The sequence below is a fragment of the Cherax quadricarinatus genome, chromosome 47 (assembly GCF_038502225.1).
Source record: "Cherax quadricarinatus isolate ZL_2023a chromosome 47, ASM3850222v1, whole genome shotgun sequence".
Taxonomy (NCBI): domain Eukaryota; kingdom Metazoa; phylum Arthropoda; class Malacostraca; order Decapoda; family Parastacidae; genus Cherax; species Cherax quadricarinatus.
The window spans coordinates 12555335-12578735 of NC_091338.1; the positions used below are offsets into that span (position 1 = coordinate 12555335).

Genomic DNA, 23401 nt, shown 5'->3' on the forward strand with positions numbered 1-23401 from the left:
AGTGAGGTCTTGTGTGATACGTACTTAGGGGTTTAACTCTTTGCAGTGAATATAATCATGAATGGTAGTTTCGTCTTTACACATTTACAGTATATTACACTCTTATTTTCTTTTTCAGTTGGACTAGATGCAGCTGGAAAGACAACAATCCTATACAAATTGAAATTAGGGGAGATTGTTACAACGATACCCACAATAGGTAAGTGTGTTCAGGAGTGACTAATACAATTAACTTAACCTTTTAACCATGTACGCATGGAATCGTCCTCACTGGCTTGTAAACAATCGCACACTACCTGTACGTGGGATCAGGCTGCGCGGACACATTCGGGACAAATGTCCTTAATCGATTTCTTGGGCATTAGCCGAGCCAATATTTTGACGCAAAAAGTGCCATTGTCCGATTTTGGCGTTAGCCGATGCCGCCATTACTCAATGGTCCACTGTACGTCTCCTTCGACGTTTGTAATCATTTCAGATTCCCTCAGTGCTTTACAAACCGTTAAACAGTTTGATTCCCCTCATCCATTGGTTCTTCATGTTCACCTATGGTTATGCTGTGTGGCTAGCAAAAACAAAGACGTCGTTTTCTGTTGGGTCCCTGGACACGTTGATGTGCAGGGCAATGGACAGGTAGATGCTGCTGCGCCATCAGCAGCACACAATCTTCCGGTTTCCTATAGAGGTATTCCATTCAGGGATTATTTTAGTCATCTCTGCCTGTCTTTGTGGCCGTTGGCAGCAGGGATGGTCAGACATGCACCATAACAAATTGCACTTTATTGAACTGCTTTTAGGTGTGGCCATCTCCTTACCACCATTGCCATACTCAGGAGACTGTGCTCTCCCATCTCTGCATCGGCCATACCCGCCTTGCCCATGGGTATCTCGTGGGACGACACCCTATTCCTCTCTGAGGTTTGTTGGGTCCCTGTTTCAGTGGATTGCCCAGTTTAAAAGTGAGCTCGCAGGATTTACCTACAATGCTGCTGTCACCCTACTGCTCTAACCTTATCTTTCTTCCTTGCAGATGGTCCTGCCTTTGACTTTCAATCACATTTTGACTTTTTGTCAGCAATTGCTTTACTGTATGAACTTTAACACAGCCCTTAGCATACCCTACAGCCCTCTTCTCCCCTCACCTCTGATCCCCTCTCCACCTAGCTGTTTATAGCCCCGGCTCTATTTTCTGCCCCGCAGCTCTGCATGACCCTTATCGGTTTAGAGCTTTCTTTGATTATAATAATCATAATTCAGATGGTTATGATTTCATTGTTTCTTGGTATTTGGTAGAATGGAAGACATGTTACTATTTTAATTATTAAACCACAGACAGGCAGTTTAGTTTTTCCAATCATGCACTGCATGGGGGCAGGAAATTTTTTTTTATATACTGTGCACACTCACTGCATAGATTCATTCTCTCATATCTAGGCAGATATCTAGCAGTCACAGCTTATCTGAGTGAGCTGAGCTCATGACATAGAATTATGTCAGGGACCCAAACCTCAGTGACATAGTTCTACGTGATGCGTAGCGAAAGGGTTAAATGTTTAAATATTCTCTGTTTTCATTCAGTTTTATGCACTGTAATGTATATAATGTAGCATTATGGGGTGAATATTATTCTCCTTGAGGTCACCCTGCCATGGACATTTTTTTACCAACAAAAAAATCACCCCCCATTTTTTTTTTTTTTTTTTATCTCAGGCTTCAATGTTGAAACTGTGGAGTACAAGAATATTAGCTTCACAGTGTGGGATGTGGGTGGTCAAGACAAAATTCGTCCGTTGTGGCGACACTACTTTCAGAACACCCAGGGTCTCATATTTGTTGTCGACAGCAATGACAAAGAGCGAATCAATGAGGCTTCAGATGAATTGGCGAAGATGGTAAGCATATTAATTATTAATACTTTCACAATATATTCAAGCAGTTTTCACTTGTTTCATGCACTTTCACTGTACTTAGTGAAATACTGGAACTTAGAATATTCATTTACATATACTATATAGACTGCAGTGATAAGCTTGTTTTTGTTTAACTGATTTTGTATACACAGTACACTGTATACAAAATCAGGTACCCAGATATTTTAAGTATTTATGTACCAATCATAATAATAAAAAAACTTCTCATATGCATGACATAATCATTTATATACAGTAGGGCCCCACTTTTATGGCAGGTTAGGTTCCAGGCTACCACTGTAAAGTGAAACACTCTTTCTTTCCACTTACAAATGCATAGAAATACTAGATATTTTACACTAACCTATGTTAAGTTAGCAATAGAAATAGATATTAAAAAATAAAAAAGTAAAATACAGTGGAACCTCAAAAATCGAACGTATCACATGTCGAACGTTTCAAAAATAGGACCATTTTTTCAGACAAACTGTGTCCCTATTATCGAACGCGCCCCTATTTTCGGACCGCCGGGTACGGGACCTGTCTGCCGGCCCACTCTGTCCGCGTCCCCGCGCAGGCGCCGTGAGCAGTCTAGCTTTGCTTATGCTTGAGTGAACACTAACCTGCGCTCTCATTTACGCATTTTACGATTATTTCGTTGTGTTTAGTGCTTGTGGGACTGTGAAATAAGCTGCCATGGGCCCAAAGAAACTTGCTAGTGGTACCCCTGTGGTAAAGAAAGTAAGAAACACCATAGATGTGAAGAAGGAAATAATACATAAGTATGAGAGTGGTGTGAGACTTGTTGAGGTTGCCAGGATGTATGGGAAAAACAAGTTGACCATTGGTTCTATCCTGTCAAAGAAAGAACAAATCAAGGAAGCTGATGTTGCGACAGGTGTTAATATGCTAACCAAAAAAAGACCACAAATAGTTGAAGAGGTTGAGAAGTTGTTGCTGGTGTGGATCAAGGATAAAGAGATTGCAGACAATAGTGTTTCAGAGACGATTATTTGCGAAAAGGCAAGGAAGTTGCATGCCGATCTGGTACAAAAAACTCCTGGAACCAGTGCTGATAGTGAATTTAAGGCCAGCAGAGGCTGGTTTGACAGATTTAAGAGGCGTAGTGGCATACACAATGTTGTAAGACTTGGTGAGGCAGCCAGTTCAGACAAACGGGCGGCTGAGAAGTTTGTACAGGAGTTTAAGGGGTACATAGATAGTGAAGAATTGAAACCTGAACAAGTGTTTAATTGTGATGAAACAGGCTTGTTTTGGAAGAAAATGCCAAAAAGGACCTTCATCACACAGGAGGAAAAGGCACTGCTAGGACACAAGCCTATGAATGACAGGCTAACTCTTTTGTTCTGTGCTAATGCTAGTGGTGATTTTAAAGTGAAGCCTTTACTTGTGTATTATTCAGAAAATACCACAGTGTTTAAGAAAAACAATGTCTTTAAGAACAAGTTATGTGTCTTGTGGAAAGCTAATCATAAGGCATGGGTCACAAGACAAATTTTCAAAGAGTGGGTCCATGAAGTGTTTGGCCCCAGTGTGAAAAAATACCTCCAGGAAAAGAAATTGCCACTCAAGTGCCTCCTGTTAATGGACAATGCTCCTGCTCATCCTCCAAACTTATTAGACCTCTTGTCTAAGGACTTCAGTTTTATAAAAGTGAAGTTCTTGCCTCCTAACACCACTCCTCTCCTCCAGCCCATGGACCAGCAGGTCATTTCTAACTTCAAAAAACTCTACACAAAAGCAGTGTTTGAAAAGTGCTTTGAAGTGACCACAGACACTAAGTTGACCCTAAGAGAGTTCTGGAGGACTTCAGCATCTACAGCTCCATAAGCCTTATAAGTAAGGCTTGGGAGGGAGTGACTTCCAGGATTTTGAGCTCTGCTTGGAGACAATTGTGGCCAGATTGTGTCCAAAAGAGGGATTTTGAAGGGTTTGAGGCTGACCCTGACCCAGCTCGCCCTCTGCCTGTTGTGGACTCTATTGTGGCATTGGGGAACACCCTGGGGTTGGAGGTGAGTGGTAAGGATGTGGAAGAGTTGGTGGAGGACCACAGGGAAGAGCTAACCACTGAAGAGCTGCAAGAGCTTCATCTGAAGCAGTATCAGACCACAGCTGAGGAACTTGCTTCAGAGGAGGAGGAAGAGGGAGTGGATGAGGTGGCTTCTTCAAAGTTTAAGGAGATTTGTGCCAAGTGGAATGATGTCAAAATGTTTGTGCAGAAGTACCACCCTGAGCAAGCTGAAACAAGCCATCTTTGCAACAAGGTCAGTGACAGAACCATGTCCCATTTTAGGGAAATGTTAAAAAGGCACCAGAAACAGAGGACTGTGGACAGTTATTTTGAGAGACAGGGGTCCAGCGACTCTCAAGCTGGTCCTAGTGGCATTAAAAGACAGAGAAGGGAAGTAACCCCAGAGAGGGCTTTACCTGAAGTCCTCATGGAGGAGGATTCTCCTTCCAAACACTAACCCCAACTCCCTCTCTCCTCCTCCCTATCTTCCAGATGCCATCACCAATCTTCAATAAAGGTAAGTAAAAATGTTATTTTATATATATTACTATACAGAGGGCTCTGGTGGCCTGGTGGTTAACGCTCTCGCTTCACACGGTGAGGGCCTGGGTTCGATTCCCAGCCAGAGTAGAAACATTGGGCGTGTTTCTTTCCACCTGTTGTCTATGTTCCCCATCAGTAAAATGGGTACCTGGGTGTTAGTCGACTGGTGTGGGTCGCATCCTGGGACACTGACCTAAGGAGGCCTGGTCACAGACCGGGCCGCGGGGGCGTTGACCCCCGGAACTCACTCCAGATAAACTCCAGATACATAATTAAAAACTATAGTATTTGTTGTATGTAAAACTGTAATTAATCTCTATAAAATGTATTTTTTGTGTGAATATTTTTGGGTTTCTGGAATGGATTAATTGTACAGTGGACCCCCGCATAACGATCGCCTCCGAATGCGACCAATTATGTAAGTGTATTTATGTAAGTACGTTTGCACGTGTATGTTTGGGGGTCTGAAATGGACTAATCTACTTCACAATATTCCTTATGGGAACAAATTCGGTCAGTACTGGCACCTGAACATACTTCTGTAGTGAAAAAATATCGTTAACCGGGGGTCCACTGTATTTCCATTATTTCTTATGGGAAATATTGCTTCGAATTTCAGACTTGTCGAATTTAGAACTAGCTCCTGGAATGGATTAAATTCGATTTTTGAGGTTCCACTGTACACATATAGTACACTCATTACTTACCTTAAAATATTTGTAGTCTTAATCTAGGGTGAGATGAGTAGTATTTATTGTAAGAAATCAAATGTGGTAGGTATGGTAGCCAGCCAGGCTACAATACCAGGCCAACCCACCCACACACATTCTATGACATTTAAGCGTCCCAGAGCGATAAAATGCATATACAGTTCACTCATTGCTTGCCTTAAAATATTTGTAATCTTAATGTAGGGTCAGAGGTGAGTAAACGAGATAAAACAAATAAATGAGAGAGAATGAGTACATGAGAGAGGACAGGCGCAGAGTTATGCAAACAAACTAGGCGGACGCGAGTTTTGTAAACAAACCAGGCGAACACGTCTGGTTTGTGTACAAGTTGTCTCCACGTTGATATGGTAGAATAAATAAAGAGGAACCTTCCCATTCTTGTGTAACGCTATTTTTAAAAGAAATGACGCTCTGCATGAAGGCATACAGCAGGAATAATTTTCTACAATTACCCCCAGTAACAGATTTTCTCTTATGTTGGACTAGAGAAAATGTTATTCTTGCCATCACTCGTACAAGTCGTCTGTCTACCACATCTCATATTTGTTTATTTATTCTACTGTGGGATGTATTTATCATCTTTATATGTTATGTATCATGTTTATTATATAATTTTGAAAAAATATCATAGATGGATTAATGAAAATGTGTATACGTATTAACGTAATATACGACATCAATGAGACTCGGTGATTATTATTGAGTATTATTATCATTACTAATATGGCGTCTCGAGACACAAGACACTCTTAGTGATTTTAATGTGTACCTGCATGCCAGCACAGTGTGTAAGTTTATTTAGAGACAGGTATACGTAAGTATAATTATCGGAGTATATACAAAATATGAAATAACTTTTAAAAACACTTGAAATTTTGGAGTTTCCAGACATAATGGAGAGACTTGGTGCTTACAGAGCTCACGGAGAATGTAAACAAACTGGGTGGGATGCTGTGACCTTGTTATAAAGTCAGGTGGGGGGGGAGCCATATAGCGAGTTTTGGTCATAATTTGAAATGTCTGTATTAGCGGAACGCTGTAAAGCAGGGCCCTACTGTGTTCTAAAATTAGTACAGTAGGGCCCCACTTATATGACAGGTTAGGTTTCAGGCTACCACTGGAAAGCAGAATGCCATTTTTTCCACTTATAAATGCATATAAATGCCATTGAAGTTTACACTAACATATATTAAGTTAGCAGTAGAACTAGGCATTAAAAAACAATAAAAAGTAAAATACACACACAGTACACTCGTTACAGTGGACCCCCGAGTTTCATGATTAATCCGTTCCAGAGAGTCTGCTGAATGGCGAAATTCACAATTGGGGAAACCATTTTCCCCGTAAGAAATAATGGAAATCCAGTTAATTTGTTTGACACCCAAAATATTTTTTTAAAGATTAAATATAGATTTACATACAGAAAACAATGACAAATGAATATAAAGCACTAAAATGGATAAATGAACATTTAACATCACACTTACCTTTATTGAAGATTTGTTGGTGTTAGGCAGACAGGTAGGAGGGGAGAGAGAGAGAGAGAGAGAGAGACGAGTTATTATACTTCATTATGATGCTCATATCATCTCTACGACTTATTTATGAACCACAATTCATCTAATATGATATAATAAACAATATTAATAACACAGAAGCATGATATATACTCTAGAATGAATAAAATGTCATATGTGAGGAGTAAGTGGTGTTGGTGGTGTTGGGTTTACAAGGGCAACTGAGAGAAGCCATACATAATAGTAGTGGTGGAGGCAGCACCAGAAGCAACCAACACTATTCACACTGAAACAATGTATGTACGTAATTTATAAATAAGAAATATTTACACTTGCCTTGGAGGAGATGTTAGTTTAATTAGGTTGATAGAGGAGATGCTGGCAGAGGTTTAGGGTGGTGGAAGATAGCAGGGCAGCATATGTTCAGTGGCCCTGTACACCTCCAAAAACATTGGAGAGTTACTTTCGTGTCATTTTTCTATTGCTTAGCCCTTTCAGGGTCGCCAGGCCCTCTCTGAGTCTTGTTCTCAGGGTCGCCAAATTTTCCAAAAAAAAAAAAAATATATATATATTATGAAAAGATAGAGAATCTTTTCCCGATCATAATGACACCAAAAGTATGAAATTTGATGGAAAACTTACGGAATTATGCTCTCGTGAAGTTAGCGGTCTCGACAATGTTTACGCATTGGCGATTTTGCCCATTTTGAGCCCTATTTTCGGCCAATTCCAGTGTACTAGTTGATAAAAATCATAACTATTTCGCTAGAACTCCATTTTTTTTTTATCGAATGGGTACAAGAAACCACCCATTTACCGATTTCAACTATCCAGTACAGTGGTCAGAGTTTAGCAATTTTGCCAATTTCACACAAATTTCAAAAGATGCCAATTTCCAAATAGGTTCCAGAATAAACAAGAAAGACATTCCTGGCACTAAAATAACATTTCCTCTGTTCATTAGTCACGTCCCCACGCCCCTCTTACATTCTTTTGCTTTCCACTTTGAATTTTTATTCTCACAAAAAATAGAAGATTTACTGTTATGCATTAGTGTAGAAATGGTATAAATAACATCGGTGCACTTGTGAAAGAATATTAGACTCCCCAGTTGACATGTATTGGACGCTTAGCATGATTTGTTTACTTTTGAACTTTGGTAAAAATCGAAGATTTCTGCTACTTTGAGCTCAATTTCAAGGTACTTGTCATTGTAAAACCAGTCAAAATCATCTCAATTTCTGTAATATGTCTTCCATTCTATAAAATGAGACCAGGAAAACTAGAATACAACAATAAATACCATACGAAAATACAGTGCAAAGTCGCTGTTTTAATCCAAAAACACGCTCAAAGTTTTTTTTTTTTCTCATTACGCACTGTGCGCTGCAGGATTTTTTTTTTATACTGCGCACACTGACCACATAGACCCATTCTTTCATATGTAGGCCTACCAGCTTTCTCACTAGATTTGAGGGTGCTAGAATTTAGGCGTACTAGTATGTCAAAAACCCTGGTGCGTAAGCTGTACTAGTATGGCCAAAACCCTGAAAGGGCTAATCACCTAACTCACTTGCTACACTATTAATGCTACACTTTATCGCTGGCTGGTGCTATAGCCTTTATTGATACATGCTACATATCGTAGAATCACTGAATCACCGAAGAAGGCACATTCTCCCCTCTTCCTCCTCCACTTTGGTACTTTGCTACAAGTTTTTTCTCGAATTCTATGATGTTTCTTTACCAAAGGCCTGGCACTAGCTTTCTTTGGGCCCATGGTGGCTTATTTAGCAGTTGCAAGCACAAAAACCAATGGATTTTTATGAAATGTATCGTATGAACCCGTGGGGTGATGGTCACGCACTGATAAACAATGGCACACTGAATGTGAATTGTGCGGGAGACTGGCTTTGTGTGCGTGCTAACGCTGGGATGCCGCTCCGACGTGTACCAGACGGTCACCGAATCACGAGGATAATCATGAACCGCGAGGCTATATTTTGTAGAAAAAAGTTGCCAAAAGTTGGATTTCACGATAGTTGCGGCCACCGACAGGCGGGGGTCCACTGTACAGCGGACCCCCGGTTCATGATGCCATCGGTATCCGATAAATCCGGTATTTGATGCATTGTATCGCAAAAATTTTGCCTCGGTTCCAGTTACAAAACCCGGTATACGCGATTCGTCCGAGACGTGTCCACGTGTGGCCTGAACTGCCCCGTGTGTGCCAGCGTTTACAAGCCAGCCAGTGTGCTCACATCTAAGGATACATTCGGTACATTCCATATTATCACAGCGTTTTTGGTGCTTGTTTCTGCAAAATAAGTCACCATGGGCCCCAAGAAAGCTTCTAGTGCCAACCCTTCAAGACCAAGGGTGCTAATGACTATTGAAATGAAGAAAGAGATAATTGCAAAGTACGAAAGTGGAGTGTGTGTGTCAGAGCTGGCCAAGTTGTATACAAAATCCCAATCAACCATCTCTACTATAGTGACCAGGAAAACGGCAATCAAGGAAGCTGTTGTTGCAAAAGGTGCAACTGTGATTACGAAACAGCAACTGCAAGTGTTAGAAAATGTTGAGAGACTGTTATTGGTGTGGATAAATGAAAAACAGATAACAGGAGATAGCATCTCTCAAGCGATCATTTGTGAAAAGGCTAGGCAGTTGCATGACGATTTGGTAAAGAAATTGCCTGCAACTAGTGGTGATGTGAGTGAATTTAAGGCCAGCAAAGGTTGATTTGAAAGATTTAAGAATCGTAGTGGCATACATAGTGTGATTAGGCATGGTGAGGCTGCCAGTTCGGACCAAAAAGCAGCTGAAAAATATGTGAAGGAATTCAAGGATTACATAGTGAAGACTTGAAACCTGAACAAGTGTTTAATTGCGACAAAACAGGCCTGTTTTGGAAGAAATTGCCAAGCAGGACCTACATTACTCAGGAGGAAAAGGCACTCCCAGAACATAAGCCTATGAAAGACAGGCTTACTCTTCTGATGTGTGCCAATGCTAGTGGTGATTGCAAAGTGAAGCCTTTATTGGTGTATCACTCAAACTCCCAGAGCATTCAGGCAAAAGAATATCCTCAAGGCTAATTTGTGTGTGCTGTGGAGGGCAAACACTAAGGCATGGGTCACTAGGGACTTTTTCTATGACTGGTTACACCATGCATTTGCCCCCAATGTGAAAAATTACCTAATTGAAAAGAAATTAGATCTTAAGTGCCTCCTGGTATTAGACAATGCCCCTGGTCATCCTACAGACTTGGCAGAGCAACTTTCTGGGGACATGAGCTTCATTAAGGTCAAGTTTTTGCCTCCTAATACCACTCCTCTCCTGCAGCCCATGGACCAGCAGGTCATTTCCAACTTCAAGGAACTGTACACAAAAGCTATGTTTGAAAGGTGCTTTGAAGTGACCACAGACACTCTATTAACTCTAAAGGAGTTTTGGAAGGATCACTTTAATATCCTCAATTGTGTAAACCTTATAGGTAAGGCTTGGGAGGGAGTGACTAAGAGGACCTTGAACTCTGCCTGGAAAAAACTGTGGCCAGAATGTGTAGACAAAAGGGGTTTCGAAGGGTTTGAGGCTAACCCTGGGAATCCTATGCCAGTTGAGGAATCCATTGTGGCATTGGGGAAGTCCTTGTGGTTGGAGGTTAGCGGGGAGGATGTGGAAGAGTTGGTGGAGGAGGACAATGACGAACTAACCACTGATGAGCTGTTAGACCATCTTCAACAGGAAGAGGCCAGACCTGAGGAAACTGCTTCGGAGGAGGGGATGGAGAAATTGAAGAAGTTGCCTACTTCAAAGATTAGGGAAATGTGTGCAAAGTGGCTTGAAGTGCAAAGCTTTTTTGATAAAAATCGCCCTCACACAGCTACTGCAAGCCGTGTTAGCAACCTGTACAATGACACTGTTGTGAAGCACTTTAGGAAAGTCATATGGGAACGAGAGGTACAGGCCTCTATGGATAGATAGGTTGTGCGACAGAAGTCCAGTGACTCTCAAGCTGGCCCTAGTGGCATTAAAAGAAGGGAAGTAACCCCGGAAAAGGACTTGCTACCTCAAGTCCTAATGGAAGGGGATTCCCTTTCTAAACAATAGGTTCGACACTCCCCTCCTCCCATCCCATCGATCATCACCAGATCTTCATTAAAGGTAAGTGTCATGTATTCTATTGTTAGTAGAGTACATACTACAAACTGTGCATGTCTTCTTCAGTTTGTGTGCAAATTAATCTTGCACAGATTAATTTGATTTCCATTATTTCTTATGGGGAAAATTGATTCGCTTTCCGATAATTTTGGTTTACGATGCTCTCAGGAACGGATTACTATCGCAAACCGAGGGTCCACTGTACTTAGAATATTTGTAGTTCTAATGTAGGGTGAGAGATGAGTAGTGTTTATTTAAGAAGTCAGGTGTGGTAGGTATGGTAGCCCACCTGGCCAACCCACCTACACGTAATATACAGTGGAACCTCAGTTTTAATTAATTCATTCCAGAGAGTCTGACGAAAACTGAAGCAATATTTCCCATAAGAAATAATGTAAATACAGTTAATCCATTCCAGACACCCAAAAATATTTACAAAAAATATACTTCATAGAGAATAACTATAGTTTTACATGCAGAAAACAGTGAGAAATAAATATAAGGCACTAATGAAATGGATAAATGAACATTTAACCCTTTCAGGGTCAAGAGGCCCTCTCCTAAATTTGTTCTCAGGGTCGAAAATTTTTTGAAAAAAAAAAAAAAAATAAATGATAGAGAATCTTTTCCCAATCATAATGACACCAAAAGTATGAAATTTGATGGAAAACTTAGAATTATGCTCTCGTGAAGTTAGTATCGATGATGTTTATGTATCGGTGATGTCACCCACTTTGAGCCCTATTTTCGGCCAATTCCAGTGCACCAGTCGACAGAAATCATAGCAATTTTGTTAGAACTCCATTTGTTCTATTGAATGAGTACAAGAAACTGACCAGTTACCTATTTCAACTATCCAATAAAGTGGTCAGAAATTGGCAATTTTGCCAATTTCACACAAATTTCAAAAGATGCCAATTTCAGAATAGGGTCCAGAATAAACAAGACAGACATTCCTGGCACTAAAATAACATTTTCTCTGTTCATTAGTCATATCCCCGGGCCCCTCTTACATTTCTTTTGCTTTCCACTTTTAACTTTTATTCTCACACAAACTAGAAGATTTACTGTTATGCAGACTACTGCATTAGTGTAAAATTTGTATAAATAATATCAGCGCACTTGTGAAAGAATACAGTGGACTCTCGTTTTTCGTAATTAATCCATTCCAGGAAGTGTGACTGTTTTCAAAATTGACAATTTTTGAGACCATTTTCCCATAAGAAATAATGTACATACAATTAATCCATTCCAGACACCCAGAAGTATTAAAACAAAAAAATTTTTTTACATGAAATATAGATGTAGTACATACTCAATACAATGGGACATGATGAATGAAACATTAACAGCATAACACTTACTTTTATTGGCGATTCTTCTTAGTGTATGGGAGACTGGAGGAGGGGGGAGATTGGATTATTTACTATTTGGAAGGGGAATCCCCTTCCATCAACACCTCAGATACCAAGTCCTTTTCTGGGGTTACTTCTCTTCTGTTTCTTTATGCCACTAGGACCAGCCCTGTCTCGCAAAGTGTCCAGAGAGCTGTTTCTGGCGTCTCTTTAAAACTTTCCTAAAATGGGCCAACTTTGTCACTGTACAAGTTGCTGATATGGCTTGCAACAGCCTTGTCAGGGTGATGTTTCTCCATAAATCTCTATCCTACCCCACATTCCAAAAATCTCCTTAATTTCTGAAGAAGGCAACTTCTTCCATCTCTCTTCCTCCTCTGCAGCAATATTCTGAGCTGCAGTCTGTTATTGTTCCGGCTGAAGCTTTTGCAGCTCCTCAGTGGTTAGTTCTTCGTTGTGGTCCTCCACCAACTCTTCCACATCCTCCAAACTCACATCCAACCCCATGGAACTCCCCAATGCCACAATAGATTCTACAACTGCCATAGGCTCGTCAGGGTCAGCCCCAAACTCTTCAAAATCCCTCTTGTGGACACAATCTGGCCACAGTTTTCTCCAAGCAGAGTTCAGAGTCCTGGTAGTCACTCCCTCCCAAGCCTTACCTGTAAGGCTTATGCAGTGGAGGATACTGAAGTGATCTTTCCAAAACTCTTAGGGTCAAGCGAGTGTCTGAGTTCACATTAAAGCACCTTTGAAACATTGCTTTGGTGTAGAGTTTTTTAAAGTTTGAAATGATCTGCTGGTCCATGGGCTGGAGGAGAGGAGTGGTATTAGGGGGCAAGAACTATACTGTGATGAACCCATACTCCTCCAGAATTAGGTCATCCAAGTTTGGAGGATGAGCAGATGCATTATCCATTAGCAGGAGGCACTTGAGATCCAATTTCTTTTCCAGGAGGTAATTCTTCATACTGGGGCCAAACACTTCATTGAACCACTCAACGAAAATTTCCTTCGTGACCCATGCCTTATTATTAGCTTTCCAAAACACACACAATTTACTCTTCATAACATTGTTTTTCTTGAATGCTTTGGGATTTTCAGAATGGTACACTAGTAACGGCTTCACTTTAAAATCCCCACTAGCATTACTACAAAACATGAGCATCAGCCTGTCTTTCATAGACTTGTGTCCTGGCAGTCCCTTTTCCTCCTGAGTAATGTAGGTCCTCTTTGGCATTTTCTTCCAGAAGAGGCCTGTTTCTTCACAGTTGAACACTTGTGGTTTTAATTGTTCAGTCTGTATGTACTCCTTGAATTCACTTAGGAATTTTGTAGGTGCAATTTTGTCCGAAGTGGCAGCCTCGCCATGCCTTATCACACTGTGTATGCCACTATGGTTCTTAACCCTTTGACTGTTTCAGGCCCCTCTCTGAAACTGTCATTCTATGTCGCTCAGTTTTTGAAAAAAAAAAAATTATTTTTTCTTATGAAATGATAGAGAATCTTTTCCCGATGGTAATGACACCAAAAGTTCGAAATTTGGTCGAAAACTCGTGGAATTATGCTCCCGCGAAGTTAGCGGTCTCGGCGACATATGCGTATCGGCGATTTCGCCGACTTTGAGCCCAATTTTCAGCCAATTCCGTTGTTCCAGTTGACCAAACTCATAGCTATTTCTTTAGAACTCCATTTTATCTATCAGCTGAGTACAAGAAACCTCCCATTTACTAATTTGGACTACCCAATATGGTGGTCAGAAATTGGCAATTTGGCCAATTTCACGCAAAATAAAAAAGATGCCAATTTCAAAATAGGGTCCAGAATAAACAAGGTAGACATTCGTGGCACTAAAATAACATATACTCTGTTCATTAGTCACATCTCTAGGCCCCTCTTATATTATTATTGCTTTCTATTTTGATTTTTTATTCATACAAAAAAAATACAAAATTTACTGTTATGCAGACGACTGCATTATTGTAAAAATGGTATAAATAATATCAGTGCACTAGTGAAAGAATATTAGACTCCCCAGTTGACGTGTATTGGACGTGTGGTGTGATTTATTTACTCTTGAACATTGGTAAAAATCGAACATTTCCGCTACTTTGAGCTCAGTTTCAAGGTCGTTTTCACCGTAAAAGTAATTAAAATCATCTCTATTTCTGTAATATGTTTTCCATTTTATCACCTAAGACCCTGAAAACGCGAATACAACGATAAATACTATACGAAAATACACCTCAAAGTCGGCGTTTTATTCCAAAAAAACGATCAGTTTTTTTTTCTCATTACGCAATGTGTGCTGCAGGATTTTTTTTATGTGGTGCACACTGACCACACAGACCCATTCTCTCACATGTGGGCCTACCAGCTTTCTCCCACTTGATTTGAAGCTGCTAGAATTATTGAGTATATATACGTCAGAAACATTGGCTCGTAAGACGTATTTATACGTCGAAAACAGTCAAAGGGTTAAATCTCTCGAACCAGCCTTTGCTGGCCTTAAATTCACAAATATCAGTACTCGTTGCAGGCAATTTCTTTGAGATCGTCATGCAACTGCCTAGACTTTTCACAAATAAGCAACTGCATAAGACTATCTCCTGCTAATTGTTTCTTGTTTATCCACACCAGTAATAACTTCTCAACATCTTCGAGTACTGGTGATCTCATTTTTGTCAGCATATTTACCCCCTTTGCAACAACAGCTTCCTTGATTTCCTTTTTCTTGGCTACGATGGAAGCTATGGTTGTATGGGGTTTCTTATACATCCTGGCCAGTTCGGCCACACGTACGCCACTTTCATATTGTTCAGTGATGTTTTTCTTGAATTCAATCGTATTTCTTGCCTTCTTTACCAAAGGCCTGGCACTAGGAGCTTTCTTTGGAGCCATGGTAGCTTATTTAGCAGTTGCAAGCACTAAATGAATGGGATATGAAATATTTCGTAAGAATGAGTGAGGGGACTGTCACTCACTGGTAAACAATGCCACTGGCTGGGAAGGGAGTGCGAGGCGGCTCGGAGTCGTGAGTACACGTCCAGGACGAACGACAATTCACGAGTCAATGTTTTGACGAAAATAATGTTACAATTTTTTAAAATTACGACTTTCGAGCCTTATGATTATCGAGGGTCCACTGTGTTAGACTCTCGCTCAATTTCAAGGTACTTTTCTTTTGTGAAACCATTCAAAATCATCTCAATTTCTGTAATATATCTTTCCTTCTATAAAATGACCTCAAGAAAACAAGAATGCAACTATAAATACCATACGAAAATACACTGCAAAGTCGCTGTTTAAAACAGTTTTTTTTTTTTCCTCATGCACTGTGCTGTAGGATTTTTTTTATCCTGTGGACACTGACCACGCAGACCCATTCTTTCATATGTAGGCCTACCAGCTTTCTTTCGCTAGATTTGAAGGCACTAGAATTTATGCGTACTAGTACGGCACCAACCCTAACGTGCAAGCCATACTAGTATGACACCGGCCCTGAAAGGGTTAAATCACTTTTACCTTTATTGAAGACTCTTGTTGGCGTACGGAAGACGGCGAGAAGGGGAGAGGGAGGAGGGGTTATTTCTACCACCATCACTACCACAAATGAATTCTGTTGTTTCTCGCCTTCTTTATCAAAGGGCTGGCGCTAGTAACTTTCTTTGGCCCCATGGTGGCTCATTTTGCAGTTGCACTCAATAAACAAGCACAAAAAGCAGTGAATTATTACAAAATGTTTCAGGTGAACGCTTGGAGTATTGCTCACTGAACAAGTGACAGAGGCAGACTAAGTCACATACATGTGAGCAGCCGTGTCCCGGGCAGGCAGATGTGTCTGATACAGACGATTTAGGAACAGAGGTATGAAACCCGGGGTAAAATTTCGCCCAAAAAAGCGGTTGAAATCTGAATTGTACAATATCCACACTGGACGAAATCCGGGGTTCCACTGTACAGTATTATTCACAAAATATGACAAACCCGTATGGGTCATAAAGTATAGAAATGGGGAAACTGGGCAAGGTGATAATTATTTGTACATGAAATTTGTTGTGGTTCTTTGCATAGGTATTTTGTTCTTGGGTATTCTAAAGCACTGAGCAATATCCATTTGTTAATGTTCCCCCATTATCTTAATAGCTGCACGAGGATGAACTCCGTGAAGCGGTTCTATTAGTATTTGCTAACAAGCAGGATTTACCGAATGCCATGACAGCAGCTGAACTCACCGACCGTTTAGGACTTAATCAATTACGCAACCGTAGGGTGAGTTGAATTAATATTATCTAATTGTATTTGTTGTTCCATAGCTAAGCCAATAATACTTCATTTTTTATGCTAGTAGCCTAAACCTGTTAAAGGCACTTCTTTTCATTTATGTATTAAGTGTTACATGTCATATATAGTGACATCTTTTGAGCTTCCTTTCTAAAGAAAACTTGCTTTATGATTTCCAGTGGTACATTCAGGCTACATGTGCAGTTCAAGGACAGGGATTGTACGAGGGTCTCGACTGGCTATCCAATGAACTGTCAAAAAAATAATGTGCTAATGACTGTTCAAGCCCGTTTTTCCTGCTGTAAGGTTTGGGTCTTGGTGTAAACTTGGGAATGGATGTGCCCTAATTTTTTATTCATTGCTAAATACAAATTTCTAAACCTTATTTTCTTTTAATGCAATAACAAATAGAGCTCTCACTTTATTTAATTTTATAACCAGTTTGGCCAATAGAGTGTATATTTGCAATGTCTACATATGGCTCACAGTGAGTTCATGGCTTAGAAATAAAATGAAGTACTGATTGTGTACTTTTGAATATTGCTATATTAACTTTTTGTCAAGCTGACACAAGACCCTACTTTTGTTCTGCATATTTGTGTATTTTTCACTGCACTGAATATATTGAATGAATGTATGTATGTATGTATGTATGAATGTACCAGAGTTTGACATGGTTCACAGTGCCCAGCAGCTGCTGTCCTATTCCTTCCCATATTTGATGAGTGTGTTAAATGAAGTGCTGAGATAAATGCCAGTCTGTCAACTCCATACATCTACATATAAATCGACATTTTAATATTGTTACTGTAAGGTATGGGAGTGCCACCCTCCCGTGTATGTATATTTTGGTACATAGATTTTGGGTTACTTGTACAAGTGACAATAAAGTTGCATTGGATTAGGGTTACAGTTGAGGGGATTTTGCAACCCATATGGAAGATTCATAATGTAAATACTATGGTGGCATTAAGAAGGTTATACTTTTGTTGGTGTTTGTGCTCTCACCTCTGCAAATTACTGTTGTTTAATACCATTGCTCTTTATACATAATAGGTTAGGCAGTGGTACAACTTGTCATAATCTTAAGCTTATGATTTAGAGGCAGATTACAGATTTTCATTTGTTAGACATGAAAAATATTTTTGAACCCAGTTCAGCTACATTCCTTGTTGCTATATTTGTCTTTGTTTGTCATCTTTGCTTTACTAAGAGGACAAGACATGTCATAGTTTGTAACTTCTTAATAAACATGTTTGACAACATGTTTCTCCTTTTAATTCTCCTCGTCTCATTATCCTTGCTTAGGAAATATATAAATGAAATGAAAATTTGCAGACAGCTTTAATTGGTACATTCATTTGCTGTGTAACGCTTTGTCAAGTGATGACTCGATAAAACTGTGCAAATCAGACATGTAGGAGTACAGTTAGGTGGCATGTCTCATCAGCTCACTTGACAAAGGATTGAACCTTAACTACTTTGTGAGCTGAATGGCCTGTAAGGGTTTAGTGCATCACAAACTTGTTAATTCTATACAGGTCAAGGTGTTGTCCCAATAAAAACTGACTTCATTGTGTCTTTGCCTTCACAGGAAATATTTGATTTTTATTGAAGCCTTAATGCACTCTATCATAAATTACCATATTTGTTCCACTGAAATTGAGTCAAAATTGCTATATTCTTTTTCCATGTGACCTCAGTCTCCTTTCCTCCCATCTTGAGTTTCATTTTATCATTCACAATCATAAAATAAGGCCTTAGGCAAACCCCACTGAATATTCCTTCTACTGATACCCCATTTTGTTTTTGCTAATGTAACCTGCCAGCTCTACATGTAGTGTATGGTTGCAAATTCATTTATTCCATTTCTTCACCATTTGCTGGAAATAAATGAAGATGACAGCTACACATGGATGCAAATGTTCATTTTGCATGAAAATGAAGAATCTAGAATGTTTCTTTTGAATTGTAGCATTGAAATATATTACTGGATTTCCAAGTAATGATGTGCTAAGATGTATTTACCCATTTGTAGTTGCAGGTGCAGAGCTATGCTCGTGGTGTCCTATCTTCATTAATACGTTCTTCATGTATCTTTGATGGGTTTTCAGAGTTTTCCTACCTCTGCACCCAGGCTTGGTAGGTGCTTGCCTGATCATTGTATGTATATTTTGGTACATAGATTTTAGGTTACTCATACAGGTGACAATAAAGTTGAAGTGGTTTAGGGTTGCAGTCAAAAGGATTTTGCATCCTCTGTGGAAGATTCCATAAACCCAGTGAAACATCTGAGTGCTCATATATTTGTCACAGCCTAGTTGATCTGGCATTTGGAGAAGGCAGTTGTCGAGTTTCTTTGGAAAATCTCTACACTTATCCCAACAGTGTTTCTATCTTCTGGTAAAATGGTGAATAATCTAGGACCACAGATGTTGATAAAATCATGGTTGCAACATGTCAGGGAGAATGGTTCATTTTCAAGGTCAGGGAATTTGCAAATTTTGAAATTTGTCAGAAAACAAGTTTTGTCGGGAAAATGACTAAGCGGTACCAATTTTACTGTGTGAAATAGACAACAAAATGTATAATCGGTAATACGACCAAAGATTCTCAAGATTTTTAGTCAGAATCCCCTGTCCTTGCCTATTCCCTGGGGCATCAGGTTAACTAGTGCATTATCTTCGTAGACTAAAGCTATTTTTCTAAAATGGTTCTGCTTTTTATTCTGCAGATTGTTAGTGATGTACATGTAGAACTTATTTGTAATGTAGAGCTGGCAGTTGTGGCCTTAACCATGATTAGATAGACAGCCTTTAATATATGTATAGCTGAAGGAATCTGAATTTTTCACATTGGCTAGTTAAACATGGATCTGACTTGAAAGCAAGATGTTTTCCAAGTGGTAAAGACCGAACTTGGCAACGTGTGGGAACAAAAAAAGGGCCTGAAAGTCCCTTGCTGAGGTAGTTAAGCATAAGAAGGTTGTATTGATTATGAAGATTAATCAAGAACAAGAGTCCACTCAAAAGTCATGAAATCCACACCACTTTCTCGTGCTTCAGTTATGAGTTCAGGAAGTAATAGTTTTAATATAATCTAGCAGTTCCACATCCACCTCCAGTAAAGAATCAGCATGTACATGCCAGGGCATGTCCCTGCCTCCACCTTCCATACAAAACCCCATGAAGTTCTTAAGACAGAAATTATCTGGGCTCTAAAAACTATTATAAGCCACAGTTTCTAGCTCTTGCAAATCTTTTTTTTTTTTTTTTTAACAAGTCGGCCATCTCCCACCGAGGCAGGGTGACCCAAAAAAGAAAGAAAATCCCCAAAAAGAGAATACTTTCATAATCATTCAACACTTTCACCTCACTCACACATAATCACTGTTTTTGCAGAGGTGCTCAGAACATAACAGCTTAAAAGCATATATGTATAAAGATACACAACATATCCCTCCAAACTGGTAATATCCCGAACCCTTCCTTTAGAGTGCAGGCATTGTACTTCCCATTTCCAGGACTCAAGTCTGGCTATATAAAAATAACCGGTTTCCCTGAATCCCTTCACTAAATATTACCCTGCTCACACTCCAACAGATGGTCAGGTCCCAAATACCATTCATCTCCATTCACTCCTATCGAACACGCTCATGCACGCCTGCTGGAAGTCCAAGCTCCTCGCCCACAAAACCTCCCTTACCCCTTCCTTCCAACCTTTTCGAGGACGACCCCTACACCGCCTTCCTTCCCCTACAGATTTATACACTCTCCATGTGATTCTACTTTGATCCATTCTCTCTAAATGACCAAACCACCTCAACCCCTCTTCAGCCCTCTGACTAATACTTTTATTAACTCCACACCTTCTCCTAATTTCCACACTCCGAATTTTCTGCATAATATTTACACCACACATTGCCCTTAGACAGGACATCTCCACTGCCTCCTCGCTGCTGCATTCACAACCCAAGCTTCATGCCCATATAAGAGTGTTGGTACTACTATACTTTCATACATTCCCTTCTTTGCCTCCATAGATAAAGTTTTTTGTCTCCACATATACCTCAACGCACCACTCGCCTTTTTTCCCTCATCAATTCTATGATTAACCTCATCCTTCATAAATCCATCTGCCGACACGTCAACTCCCAAGTCTCTGAAAACATTCACTTCTTCCATACTACTCCTCCCCAATTTGATATCCAATTTTTCTTTATCTAAATTATTTGATACCCTCATCACCTTACTCTTTTCTATGTTCACTTTCAACTTTCTACCTTTACACACACTCCCAAACTCATCCACTAACCTTTGCAATTTTTCTTTAGAATCTCCCATGAGCACAGTATCATCAGCAAAAAGCAACTGTGTCAATTCCCATTTTGTATTTGATTCCCCATAATTTAATCCCACCCCTCTCCCGGAATACCTTAGCATTTACTTCTTTTACAACCCCATCTATAAATATATTAAACAACCATGGTGACATTACACATCCCTGTCTAAGACCTGCTTTTACTGGGAAGTAGTCTTCTACACACCCTAACCTGAGCCTCACTATCCTCATAAAAACATTTTACAGCATTTAGTAACTTACCACCTATTCCATATACTTGCAACATCTGCCACATTGCTCCCCTATCCACTCGATCATATGCCTTATCTAAATCTATAAATGAAATAAAAACTTCCCTACCTTTATCTAAATACTGTTCACATATATGCTTCAATGTAAACACTTGATCTACACATCCCCTATCCTCTCTAAAACCTCCTTGCTCATCCACAATCCTACATTCTGTCTTACCTTTAATTCTTTCAGTTATAACTACCGTACACTTTTCCTGGTATACTCAGTAAACTTGTTCCTCTATAATTTTTACAATCTCTTTTGTCTCCCTTCCCTTTATATAAAGGGACTATACATGCTCTCTGCCAATCCCTAGGTACCTTCCCTTCTTTCATACATTTATTAAACAAAAATACCAACCACCCCAACACTATATCCCCTCCTGCTTTTAACATTTCTGTCATGATCCCGTCAGTTCCAGCTGCTTTACCCCCTTTCTACGTAATGCCTCACGCACCTCCCCCACACTCACATCCTGTTCTTCTTCACTCCTAAAAAATGGTATACAGGTCCTCCATCACAAATCCGGCATCATTGGGACCTGTAGTGTGCCGGATTACTGAGTTTGCCGGATTACAGAGTGGTTAGGTTAGAATACACTTAATAAAATTAACCAACTTGACTTACACAAAGTTCATTGAACATTGGCAAAAATCGAACATTTCCGCTACTTTGAGCTCAATTTCAAGGTAATTTTCATCATGAAAGCAATTAAAATCATGTATTTCTGTAATATATCTTCCATTCTATCAAATGAGTCCAAAAAATGAGAATACAACCATAAAAACCATACGAAAATACAGTGGACCCCCGGTTAACGATATTTTTTCATTCCAGAAGTATGTTCAGTTGCCAGTACTGACCGAATTTGTTCCCATAAGGAATATTGTGAAGTAGATTAGTCCATTTCAGACCCCCAAACATACACATACAAACGCACTTACATAAATACACTTACATAATTGGCCGCATTGGGAAGTGATCGTTAAGCGGGGGTCCACTGTATACTGCAAAGAGGCGGCTAATGGCTGAGAAGTGAACTCCCTTATTTATCGTCCGTCTTTTTTATTTTTGTTATACGTTAAGAAGCATCTTTCCATCATACATTGCCCAAGTTTCAATGAGATAGCCCAACAAACAACCGAGAAAAAAAAATATTTACCAAAAATCATATATGGCAAGCCCAAGCCAGGTACTGGAAATAAGTCACTGTCTGACTTTTCTGGGTTATCCTAGGTTCTCTATACATACGCTGCTATGTATGATAATCTATGTAACTGTATTGGTGTATACCTGAATAAACTTATTTACTTCTAGTCTATCAACTGAGTACAAGAAACTGCCCATTCACTTATTTCAACTACCCAATAAAGTGGTCAGAAATTGGCAATTTGGCCGATTTCACACAAATTTCAACAGATGCAAATTTCAAAATAGGGTCCAGGATAAACAATGCAGACATTGCATAACATTTTCTCTCTTCATTAGTCACGGCTACAGGCCCCTCTTATATTACTCTTGCTTTTCATTTGGAATTTTTAATCACAAAAATATAGAAGATTTACTGTTATGCAGACTGCTGCATTATTGTAATAATTGTATAAATAATGTCAACCCATTCTTGACTATGTATTGGAATTTCGACTGGCAGGCGGACAGGTATTGGATGGTGACGTCATTTGTTTACTCTTGAGCTTCGCTTCACTACTGTGACCGCAATTTCAAGGTACTTTTCGTCATGAAAGCAATCAAAATCATATCTGTTTCTGTAATATATCTTTCATTCTATCAAATGAGACCGAAAAAATGAGAATTTAACCATAAAAAACATACAAAAATACAGTGGACCCCCGCATAACCATATTAATCCGTTCATGAGAGCTCATTGTTATGCGAAATTATCGTTATGCGAATGAATTTTCCCCATAAGAAATAATGGAAATCAAATTAATCCGTGCAAGACACCCAAAAGTATGAAAAAAATTTTTTTACCACATGAAATACACATTTTCCTACACACAAAGAGGATACATGCACAGTATATATTGTGCATGTACTACTCTACTAAATGAAGAATAAATGACACCTTTATTGAAGATGCAGCAATGACTGATGAGACAGTGTGTCCTGGGAGTGCCTTTTCCTCCTGAGTACTGTAGGTCCTGTTTAGCATTTTCTTCCAGAACACGCCTTATCACACTGTGTATGCCACTACGATTCTTAAATC

The 23401-nt window shown here is 39.6% G+C and overlaps 1 protein-coding gene across 1 annotated transcript in view; it reads left to right on the forward strand.

Moving 5' to 3' along the window:
- Arf4 (ADP-ribosylation factor 2) overlaps positions 1-17804 on the forward strand; it is a 33065-nt gene extending 15261 nt beyond the window's left edge. The window contains exons 2-5 of the mRNA XM_070094689.1: positions 119-199; positions 1711-1892; positions 16402-16527; positions 16719-17804. Coding sequence (XP_069950790.1) covers positions 119-199; positions 1711-1892; positions 16402-16527; positions 16719-16805 — 476 coding nt within the window. The 3' untranslated portion in view covers positions 16806-17804. The remainder of the gene's footprint in view (positions 1-118; positions 200-1710; positions 1893-16401; positions 16528-16718) is intronic.
- Positions 17805-23401: the final 5597 nt, after the last annotated feature.